Genomic DNA, 11,384 nt, shown 5'->3' with positions numbered 1-11,384 from the left:
TCGAACACAAGACATGTCATCCGCGAATATTAAGCTTTAAACTTCTCGTTTCTAAACAAATATTTCCTTTTCTCTTTTGTTTTTTATTATTTATATTTAATTTTTTTGGGGAGACATTGGACTCGCCGGATTGAAACATTTTGCGGCGTTTGGCTACCCAAAGAAAAAACCAAAAGAAGAAAAAATAAATAAAAGAAAACTCCCGAAGACAACCAATTGTTTGCTTCATCATCGAAGTTGAGCACTTTTCACATCCCCCGAGCGCACTTCCTTCTCAAAGCCAAAAAAAACTCGGCTCCGTGAGGACAAGTGCTAAGAATCGATAAAAAAAATTTGAATGAGTAATTCATAAAAATTTACATATAAAATTAACGTGAAATTTTCGACGTAAAAATCGATTAAATTCCAGAACCGTTCTCCTTAAGCTTTTAGTTCAGATATGATGTATTTATGGCTGTAGGTCCACTTGAATTAAATTTCGATATCAAGGAACACATCATCTATGTGATCGTCCGGTGATTACAGCTCCTGTCCTTTTGTCAATTATGAGACCACATAATACGTTCTCATCTATAGGACTCGCACCATACAAAATCTCTATTAATATACGTATGAATGATTCCACAAACGACCGTCACTTTCCCCCTGTGACTACTTTAAACAATCAATTATAAGTAGCGCGTGTCAAGTCGATTAGAAGATATAATCAAAGACAATCACCAATGAACATTACCAAGTTACATGTCCCGTGGATGTGCAACTACTAGCTCGACATAATGGTCGAGGTCAGCTACGTATTTCGAGGAACTGTACCGTTCTTTACTCGGGTTCCAGGATGCAAAGATGGCATACACTGTCGAGTTACTAACCATCAGAAAAGCTAAATTGACCAGGCAAAAGAAAAAATGGAACACAAGGGCCCTGGAAACTTATTGGCATTAGAGACATCCTATAAAATTGGAAGATACATAGATCTTCTTCACAGTAGTCTAATCAAAACAATTGCCACTCTTAAAACTTATGAACGAATTCACCCGCCCAAGAGATCGTCGATTTCATCAGTCCTTTTCGTCATGAAGTCTGCAAACAAAGTCACCTTGGAACGGACAGACCGAGCTCTAGTACAAGAAACAATGCAGAGAACTATCAGAAGCTGACATAGAACCAAGCATGCATACAGCATAATGAATTAAACTGATCAAAACATGAGATTCACAAGCCACCAGTGAGATTGATGACTAACAAGAAAGCAAAGTCGAGTGTGTCATTTCATCTTAATCCTATCCAAGAATATAGTCCCAATGTTGATTGGCCTAATCTGTATTATGCAAGTGAAGTTCTAACAAATAAAGATGGCTCAAATACAATGAGGAAGGGCATCCTTAGAACGACAGCCGAATAGTAATTTGGGGCCACCTCCAGAATCAGCACACCTCTCACGTACCATCGACTCCATCTGGGAAAAGGAGCAATTTTTTGTCACCACCCACTAAAATCTATTCTCAGGGCTCACAGACTATTTAGTTTACACGCAAACTCAGAAGTAAAACAGGCAGCTTAAGTATCATCTTTCACTATTCTTGTTCTGGTGCAATGAATGGTAACCCCAGTAATAATGAAGTTTCCACGAATTATCAAAAGGCAAAAAATGAAGATTCTGCGAGAGCTAAAGCATCTTAATTAATGAATCATCAATCGGGCAGTCAGTATAGTGGCCGACACAGATTGCCAGTTGATGTCACAATAAAACCTAACCGGGCCAACTGATACTAATCAAATCTTCTATGTTCAGTTACTGCTACCATCACAGTCGAATATAATCACAGAACCGCATGGACAACAGATATCTTATAAGGAACTCGTTATGATAAAGGAATCAAATAGATAAAGTAGGAAGAGGGGAAGCCATTGATCCAGTAAGTACAATTAACCACGCCTTATGATATTTCCCCAAAAGTCAAGTATGTGGTCAAAACTTGAGGAGAAATTCGTGCAAATTACATTGACAGAGGTTGGGGTTTGGAGGGTGGGGTAAAACTGAGAGTTTCTCAAGACAAGTGTGTGGTTCTTCCAGTCCAACAAACATTAATAGAATCCCAAGCATGTCAATGAGCACTGGCATTATACTCATTTATTTCTTTCAAGCCCTCGGAATATCATGTGCCTGCAGGAACCAAATATCGCAGTCAGATCTTCTAAGTTCCCTATAAATGCCCATCTATTTGAAAGTTGAATTGGTGTAGACTCCAAACGAACTCATCACCATCCGAGAATCGCTGAGCCATAAGGAGCAATGACCCACTAGGAGTTGGGAAATCTTTTTGCAATTTCCAGATTCTCTTATGTTATTCTTAATAATATTTTCCTATTCCATCCCTCCTTCTACTATACTTTTTTTCACCCTTCGCTGTAATAATCACTCTTCTACCTGGCCCCAATTGGCCTCCGCATTTGATCCCCATTTGCCCCTCTTGGATCAAACTTCAGTCTTTCCATGCTTTCATTACTCCACCCAAACTACAGAGTATATTTTCCTGTGAGCGAAGCCCGAGTAAATTCCTTCCAAATTTGGAATCGACAGTCATAAAGTAGGCTTGCATATACACTTCCACAAATAGCTAAGTTCTGTAGTAAAGCACCAAGGTAAAACTACCATTCCTTGTGTCAACCCGCAATCACTTCTAACAACTTCACTCACCATATATAATACATCTCCGCTTCATTACTTCTGGAAAGGACCATAATCAAATCATTAGTAACACTAAGTATGAAACTTTTTCAAGTCCAAGTGTCCAAAATGATATCTTTCAACCTCTCTCTTTGCCAGACTCTCTTCCGCTATGGACAATAATAGAATCTCCAGTTTATATATACTACCATAGTTCACAGTCCATTCAAGTTCATTCTTCACCATAAATGCTCTCTCTCTCTCTCTCTCTCTCTCTCTCTCTTCTAGACACAGCGTTCACCAAATCTATAATTTTGTCTGACCTCTTGTTGAAGAATCCTACAGTCACATGGCAATGATCTAGAAAGGCCACCCAACCCTTACAAAGTAGTAAACTTCACATTTGCAATAACCATGCAGAGCAATGAGTTCGTCTTACGAACATATATGCAATGAATCAATTCGTCAGGCTTCAGAAATTCAACATCTATAAATTAAAAGGGAGAGGGGGAAAAAAAAAAAGCTAATCATTTTCACAAAAATTGACGACAATGAAGGGAACTGAACAATAGGAGAAAGGTTATCATGCTATTATGATAGGAAAAGCAAAAAAGCTACTCACAGGCAAACACACAAAACGGCACTAGAGGCCTGGAGAGGTGCAGCAGAGAGTACCCTGTGAGAGCGCCCGGCAGCTCCTCGACGTCGTGCTCAGGCAGGACGTCATCCTCGCCGCGGCCACCGCACTATGGAGCGGCAAGAGAGATTGCACGCACCCCAGCTCATGCCGGACTCTAATAGAAGAGAAACAGGCAATAACAGTCAAAATCAACTCAGTCCCACTCCATGAGGGGAAGAAGGATAAGCTCGACGGAGATACCTGAGGACGGAGAAGGACCGCCCAGAAGCGGAAGTAGATTTGGAAGGGAGAGCGGAGGCGGCGGATCTGCTGGTCGAAGCAGGACGCAGATTAGATCTGATGGCGGAATTCAGCGGCGCTGAAGCTCTGCGCACGAATCTTCCACAAGCTGAAGCCATTTCAACTGAACTTGACAATGATCCCTATATATACCTTTGTTCTTCTCCGGAAACTGATGGCCGCCGGAAACGGGAGAAACGAGGAGCAGGATCCGATCTGTTACCGTCCCGCCGGCAAGGGTTCAGGGTTTAAGCAAGCAGTGGAAACTTCCAAAATGGGGAGACGAAGCTGGGCCTTAACCCAACCGGAAAACAGGAAGTCAGTGAAAAAGGAACAAGGCCCATAAAATTGGGCCAAATGGGCTGGGCTGAGTTGGGCTGGTCTGGTTTCGGGCTGAAACATCCCTTACTGGGCTGTTATGTTATGAGCTGGCCTGAGCTTCCCTTTTTTGCTTTTGCGTGAAAAGACACTTTGGCCCTCAACTTTCCAGATTCTGCCACTTTACTCCTAAATTTCCTTTTTTCCGACTCTCGTCCTCAACCTTTTGATTTTTTACTACTTTAGTCCAGATGTCACTTTTTCATAAAAACTAGCCTTTTCCGTCCAAACAAAAGTTTTTGAAATTTAATTATAATTTTTAGAAATTTAAAAAGAAAAAAAGGAAAAAATGAAAAGGAGAGGAAGACAGCGGCGACCTCGCCATTGGCCGCCGCCACCCCCAAATCGGGGTCGTCGTCGACTACTGAGGTCACCCGAAATCAAGATCGACCTTGACCTCGATTTAGGAGGGGGGGGTTGATGATCTTTCAGGTTTTTATGATGATTTATGAATTGTCCTTCATATGGTGAATCACATTCGATTTCTGGTCGCGATGCGCTTTTGGGTATTTCCACAACTATTCAAACTTTTATTGGTGTCAATTGATTGTAGTCAAAATTTCACTCTTAATTTGTATATTTGTTTTAGGGTAAATTACAAAAAAAAACCCAAGTTTTGTAAAATGTCTCAATTTTGTCCTAAATTTTGTTTTGTAACAAAAAAAACCATAAGTTTTCTAAAATGTCTAAAAAATGACCTCCGTTATAACTTCCGTCAATTTTTGCTGTTGATGGTGGGTCCCTTTAACAGTCCACGTAGGTCACACGTAAGCTAGTGGAACCCTTTAACAGTCCACGTAGGTCACACGTAAGCAAAAATTGACGGAAGTTATAACGGAAGTCATTTTTGAGACATTTTAGAAAACTTATGGTTTTTTTTGTTACAAAACAAAATTTAGGACAAAACTGAGATATTTTACAAAATTTGGATTTTTTTTTGTAATTTGCCCTTTGTTTTACTAGCTTTTAAGGTCTAAGTAGCAATGGACTATGACACATTTTTCAAGTTTGAGAACGATTTTTTGAGTTTCTATAATGATTTTGTAGATTTCCATGACAACTTTCTATGTTTTTTAAGGTTTTTGTAATGATTTTCTGGATTTTCATAATAAATTATTTTTCGTACGGTGAATCATATCCAGTTTCTTTTCGCTACACACTGTAGAATTTTTTCCTAACTATTCAAACTTTAATGGACTCCTGTTGATTTTAGTCATGGGTTTACTCATATTTTGTTTATTTGCATTTATGTTTTCGTGTGGAAGTGTGATGGCAGTTGCATAAGTGTTTTTCTTTGTTGAATTTTTAGGTAAAATCAATATTTATTTGACTATTTCAAAACTATGATTTAATTTTTTTTTCGGTTACATAGCGATGTAAAATGTGATTTTCTTCAATAGTTTAATAAGTGTTTATAAAAACTGATTCTACTTGTTGTCTATTTTAAACAATAATTTTAATTTCAGCAATTTTAAATTGTTACCTCCCAAATACTTGCTTATTCTAAAATTAACATTTTTCTTCAACAATTATATTTCAGCACTTTTATTTTAGTAATAGTACTCCCAAACCAAGCCGACATTACTAGTATTTATGGGCTAAATGGTAATGGACTCTAACAGTTTCCAAGTTTTGTAGCGATCCACTGAATTCCTATGATGATTTATCAGTATTTTCATGACAACTTTTTGGGGTTTTCATGATGGTTTTTGTGTTTTCATGATGATTCGCGATGAACTATGACGTTTGCTGAAGGTTCATGATGGGTTGTGATGACAAAAACATTGAGAGCAAGAACGACCAAAATGCAAAACATTGAGAACAAAAAAGTAAAAAGAAAAAGATTTAGGACGAAAGTGACAAAATCATCATAGGTTAAAGATTTTATTTTCTAATTTCCATTGAATCAACATTGGTGAAGGGGATAAATAACAACATAATGAATGAAAAATGGAAAAGGAATCATTAGAAAATGTATCTTAACAATGAATTTGTCAAAGTCGTAAAGGTTTTTGAATCCTAACTCATCGGTCTGTGCATATTTATGAGTGCCATATCATAGAATTAGCTTGGCACCTGTATGATGTATCACATCTATAATGTGATTAGAACCACAATCAGCTTAATACTAACTTTTTGGATTCCTCAGGCAATCACTCCATCATTGAGAATAAGCATATCTTCATTGCTCCTTAGATGTCTTTAAGAAGTACAAGGAATTAATAAGTTCATCTATTTGCGTTTCTGATTCAATTATAAGTCCCCGATAAGCTAACAACTCACATTTTGCTTTTAGCTAATGTTTTTTTTTTCGAATAATGCCATCATGTGAAAGTTTCTTCGACTCTTACAAGTCATGAGATCATAAGCAAAAGAAAGTAACAAGCAAGCATTTTATCAAATTCCCAAATGAATCCGAAGAGTTAATACAACATTTGATAATATTGATAAAGGAAAGAAGGAAAAGAAAGTGATGAGTCAAGAACAAGGTACCAAATGAGAGTTTTTTTTTCCCAAATTAGACTTAGTTTGAAAATAATTCTCATTTTAGACTTCTTTGTGTGAAATCATTTTAATTCAATCCATATTCTTTAAACTCGTTTAAAAATACCCTGAAAAGTATAAACGGATAACCATTAAACAAAAATTAGCAATTTTGCCAATGCGGTTAGCCGATTAATTTGAGTTTCTAAGAAATAATGGATTCTATATATAAATTAACCGGTTCGGCTATTTTGGACAAAATTCTTAGGAGTCAAGAGTGAATTGAAGCCAATTTTCGTACTCCTAAAGATATTCCTATGTTTTATTAACCATACCCATTTTTCCGGTTCATTTAATTGAAATCTACATAATAATTAATCGGGTTCGGCTATGTTGGACGCAATTTTTAAGAGTCAAACATAAATTGAAATCAATTTTTGTGGATTTTTTAGTTTTATTAATTTAATTTTCAATTATTTTTACTATTTAAATTATTTTAGTTATTTTACTGAATTTTATTTACATATTTTATATTTTTAAAACTATTTATGATTAAAGATCAGTGAAATGTAAGTAAATGAATTGTAGTAAGTCACTAATCAAATTAGTTATTGGCTACACACCGAATTAAAGTAAAATTGATGCTCAACCTACATCCTCGATTCTTTACTCACCCTTGGGGATTTGTGGATGAGCAATCTTTTAAGAATTTAATTAAGGATGAATGATAATGGTGTTTTTGTTTTTCACCTATCCCCTATTGGATTAATGACTTAAATCAAACAAATTAAATGTTTTGAGAATATACGTAAAAAGAAGAATAATGTTATCTATTTCTTATTGGGCCAAGGACTTAAATCAAACAAATCAAATTGTTTTGGGAATGTAAAATCATATAAGTCTATTATGAGAATTAGTTTACAAAGAAGTCTATTATGAAAAATATTTTGTAAAGGAGATCTAATTTGGGCAAAAACTCACCAAATGGAGACCAAGAAGAGTCTGTCGCAAGCCCGTACTTGTCGGGCTACTGTCCGATAGTAAGCCGGGGCGGGGCGGGGCGGGGCGGGACAGCTCAGTCCTTCCCGAGCCCTATCGAAGTACCCTTGACACGCTCATCTATTTACAAACATTCCCTTCATGTATATACTCTGTCACCCCGCTCGCGCCCCATAACCCCACTCCTCCCCCGTTTGCTTGTCCTCCGGCGCTCCCCACGAACCCGCCGGCGCTGCGCCACCTGATTCTTAATCGGCGTCGTCCCAACGTCTGGTAACTCTTCAACTTTGCTCCTCTTGCTTCGAAGCTCTCGATGCCGCTGAAATTCTTCGACCCAGAGCGCTTATACACTCAGTTGAGCTTCAAAACTCTCGTCGAATCATCCCCCCTTGAAAATTGTACAGTGAAAATTGTCTCGTTAAAGTGAAAGCAACTGACGCATCTGCTCGCTTGTCTCATCGGATTTGCCAGCATGTTCTTCGTAGGAAGGAAATGGAATGAGATGCATTCTTCATCTTCGTCTTACTCCATTGATCCTTGTCTTTCAGCTTGATCTTCATAATATGGCATTTCTCCTTTGACTCCGTCATGTGCGTTGCTCTTCTAGTTCCAATCCCGTTCATTCATACACTGCCACCATTTCCATTTCTCTTTCGGGGTTCTGTATTGCTGCCCCCGATCAAATTCATTTTCATAGGATTATCACTTACCTATACATCTATTTCTTTACTAGCTATGTGTTTTATCATTGCAATTAGCTCAGTAGGGAGTTTATGCTTCGATCCAAGATGTGTAAAACCCAAAAACCTGCAAACTGCCTTATTATCGGCATGTCTCGGGAGGGATACGGACCATTCAGCTACTAGCGTTGCTGTTAGAAGTTTATGGGAGTTCTGTGGGAACCTTTTGAGTTTTATCCTGTTGTTTAGTATCAAAGAGCAATTTTTTTTTAGCTTTAACTTCGAATTATGCTGAATCTATGTTCTTACTCTTGTCAAGGTCATATGCCGAAATGAACGAAGCAAATGAGCAATCAGTGCCTGTGACCTTGGATGGATACACTCTCGCCCCAACTCCTGTCTCAGTAAGGAACCCTCAAGTAGCTGAAAGTTGGGAGTCGAGAAAGCGGAAGCTTACTTCTCCTGTTTGGGACCACTTTGTGAAGTGCACGATTGATGGAATCGAGTATGCTTTCTGTGAGCACTGCGGCGCTAAGTACAAAGCAATAAGCAAGAATGGGACAAGAGTCCTGCTTAAACATATGAAGAAATGCTTTAATAAACCCTTAGAGGAACCCTCTCAAACTAGTCTAAACTTCACCAGAAAGGATGAGAAACGGAAGGATGGGTTTGGGGATCTTAGCTGCGATTGGGAATTTGAGAAAGCCCACAAAGAGGAGGATAATCTCCATAGTTTCCGGTTCAATCAGGAGGTTTCACAGCAGACTCTTGCTAATGCTATTGTGGTCGATCAGTATCCACTTTCAATGGTAGAATTTGTCGGGTTTCAGAACTTCTGTGCCTCTCTTCAACCCTGTTTCAAGATGCCTTCTCGAGATGAAATTAAAAGAGATATCAGAAGCATTCACAATGTCAAGAAGGCGAATGTGTATGAGGTGCTGGAGAAGGTTCAAAGTCGTATAGCCATCACATCAGATATCTGGACTAGTGACCAGAGGAAAGATTACCTGTCCATTTCTGCTCATTACCTGGATGAATCATGGATTCTCCGAAAGTGTGACTTAAGGTATATATTTTGCTTACTTCATTTCATGCATGTTAGTTTACATGTTACAACACAGGTATCTCGATAAACTTGCTGAGCAGCAGCTAAGCTTAGCAGAAGTGAAGGATGTCTTGTGGCGCAACTTTGGGAAATCTGGATGTGTTTTAGGCCCTCGAATGAAATTATAATTCTTTGAATAACCAAAAAATTGTATTAACGGTGCAAGAAGAATACTGCATTCTGTTCTGTTATAAATTCATGTTTGTTAGCTTTGCACGAAAATAGTACGTGGAGACTAATCTCGGATCTGAATTTGTAGGTTTATTTACGTGCCTGTTCCATGCACTACAGAAACTCTTTGGAACCACTTGACTGCAAGTTTATCAGAATTCAATGTTGGCGAAAAGATATCTACAATTACCATGGCAAACTGTAGCCATAGTGGAATGAAAGATCTCGACTTGAAAATGATTGAGGGTGAACTTCTGCTTGATGGGAAGTTTGTTCATATGCAATGTGGGGCCCATATCATCAGTCTTCTTGCACAAGATTGCCTGTCTCTGGTCGAGAAAGTGACAGAAAAGATCCGCGAGACAGTTGGCTTTTGGACTGCAAGTCCTTCCCGAGAGGAAGTCTTTGCTGAGGTGGCATCTCAATTAAGAATCCCACACATAAAGAAGAAGCTGTGTATTGATGATACGACTCAATGGCACTCTACTTATTCAATGCTTGAAGCTTCGATAACTTATAAGGAAATGTTCACAAGATTGAAGGACATCAACAGTTTATATACAATCGTGCCCTCTGAGGAAGAGTGGGATTTAGTGAGTGATATCTGCAAAAAGCTGAAACTGTTATACGGTTTTGCTGAATTATATCGGGGTCCAAAACATGTGACTTCAAACAATTATTTCCCGATGATGTGTTTTGTGAGGGAGGGGATTGCTAAATGGGTCACATCTTCGAACGAGACCATTAGTCGGATGGCCTGGAATATGTTTAGGAAATTGGAGGAATACTGGAACTCTGTACACATCGTTCTAGCTATAGCAGCGGTTCTGGACCCGAGGTACAAGTTATGTTTGGTGGAATACTTCTTTATGATTATATACGGGACTAAGAGTTCTCCTGAAGTTGAACGCGTTCGTAAAGCTTGTTACCAGCTGTTTCACAAGTACCGACTGAGGTTCAGAATGAATTCTGAACCTGTATTTCCGTCACATTGTGAGGAGACAGATGGCAGCTTTCAGGGTTCAGGAGATTCTCTCGACGGGTATGATCAGTTCATAAAGAGTGAAACCTATGATAAGCGCCCACGGTGGTCGGAGTTGAGCCAGTATTTGGCAGAGCCACTTCTCCCACGGACTCGGGATTTCGACGTACTGGGTTGGTGGATGGAGAACGGGGATAAGTACCCCATCTTGCAGTTGATTGCTCGAGATTTTCTGGCTATTCCCATATCCTGTACCACATCGGATCCTGCTTTTAGTGCACTAGGGAGGGTGTTGCCTAAACAGTACAGGAAACTCAAACCCGATATGCTGGAAACTCTAATGTGTACAAATAATTGGCTCCGGAACGAGATGGAAGGTAAGAAGATTACTCTTAGGCTGTTATCTGCTCAATCGGTGGTTTTCGTCGTCTTCCAGGGATTACCATACCACTGACTGCCATTTTGGTTTCAAAATTTCATCTACAGGTGACAGTCTGAATGCTGATTCAGGATCTGTTTGTTCAACTCGAGATGGAGATGATTCAGATTGGGAGACTCAGGGTGCTTGATCTCGGAGGAAAGGTGTGGAGGAAAGCAAGAAACAAGGCAATGGTGAGAAATTGAAGAGCCACGACCCATGGGGGAGTGTTTCCAACGTTGTACCTATGACTAATGTTGATGCAAAAGATTATCTGTTAGGTTCATTCGAACTCAATACTTTTACTATACCGACTAGTTTAACCTTCGTCCTTGAATCGGATTCCCGTATCGGTCTAGGACGATAATGTGTGAATGAGGGTGCCTTCATTAACCAAAGTTATTTTATTTTATAATATTTTGTTGCCCGTATAGAGAGGAATTCCCATCCAATAGTTATTCTTCCCATGTGGAGCTACGTTAACTAACTAACTAACTAACTAATTTTTTTCTTTTTAACTTGGACATCAAGTAAAGTAATCCCTTGGCAGTTTTTCATAACGAGAGGTTTCCCATATTCC

At 38.8% G+C, this 11,384-nt stretch overlaps 2 protein-coding genes across 10 annotated transcripts; one reads left to right on the top strand and one right to left on the bottom strand.

The window, feature by feature from the left end:
* Positions 1-701: 701 nt before the first annotated feature.
* On the bottom strand, positions 702-3,845 carry LOC116213881 (protein NUCLEAR FUSION DEFECTIVE 6, chloroplastic/mitochondrial). Of its 9 annotated transcripts, none has more exons than XR_004158148.1 (4): positions 3,549-3,840; positions 3,291-3,462; positions 1,417-1,456; positions 702-1,118 (listed from the first exon to the last, which is right to left on the bottom strand). XR_004158148.1 is itself a non-coding variant. In XM_031549045.1 (4 exons), exons 1-3 carry the CDS (start codon positions 3,704-3,706, stop codon positions 1,437-1,439), a joined length of 297 nt encoding a protein of 98 aa, XP_031404905.1. In that variant the 5' UTR covers positions 3,707-3,840; the 3' UTR covers positions 702-1,118; positions 1,417-1,436. The 9 variants fall into 9 exon arrangements, 7 of the variants coding, with proteins under 7 accessions (XP_031404905.1, XP_031404893.1, XP_031404873.1 ...); XR_004158162.1 differs by having other exon boundaries at positions 1,366-1,456; positions 3,344-3,462; XM_031549045.1 differs by having other exon boundaries at positions 3,344-3,462.
* Positions 3,846-7,418: 3,573 nt separating this feature from the next.
* Positions 7,419-11,235, top strand: LOC116192022 (zinc finger BED domain-containing protein RICESLEEPER 2-like). The gene is made up of 4 exons (XM_031520416.1): positions 7,419-7,721; positions 8,448-9,194; positions 9,493-10,763; positions 10,873-11,235. The coding sequence occupies exons 2-4, from the start codon at positions 8,461-8,463 to the stop codon at positions 10,953-10,955; spliced, it is 2,088 nt and encodes a 695-aa protein (XP_031376276.1). The 5' UTR covers positions 7,419-7,721; positions 8,448-8,460; the 3' UTR covers positions 10,956-11,235.
* The last annotated feature ends 149 nt before the right edge of the window (positions 11,236-11,384 follow it).

This window comes from Punica granatum, chromosome 1, assembly GCF_007655135.1.
Source record: "Punica granatum isolate Tunisia-2019 chromosome 1, ASM765513v2, whole genome shotgun sequence".
NCBI classification, from domain to species: domain Eukaryota; kingdom Viridiplantae; phylum Streptophyta; class Magnoliopsida; order Myrtales; family Lythraceae; genus Punica; species Punica granatum.
Note: the sequence above shows the minus strand (reverse complement) of the source record. Positions and strands in the feature narration are given on the sequence as shown.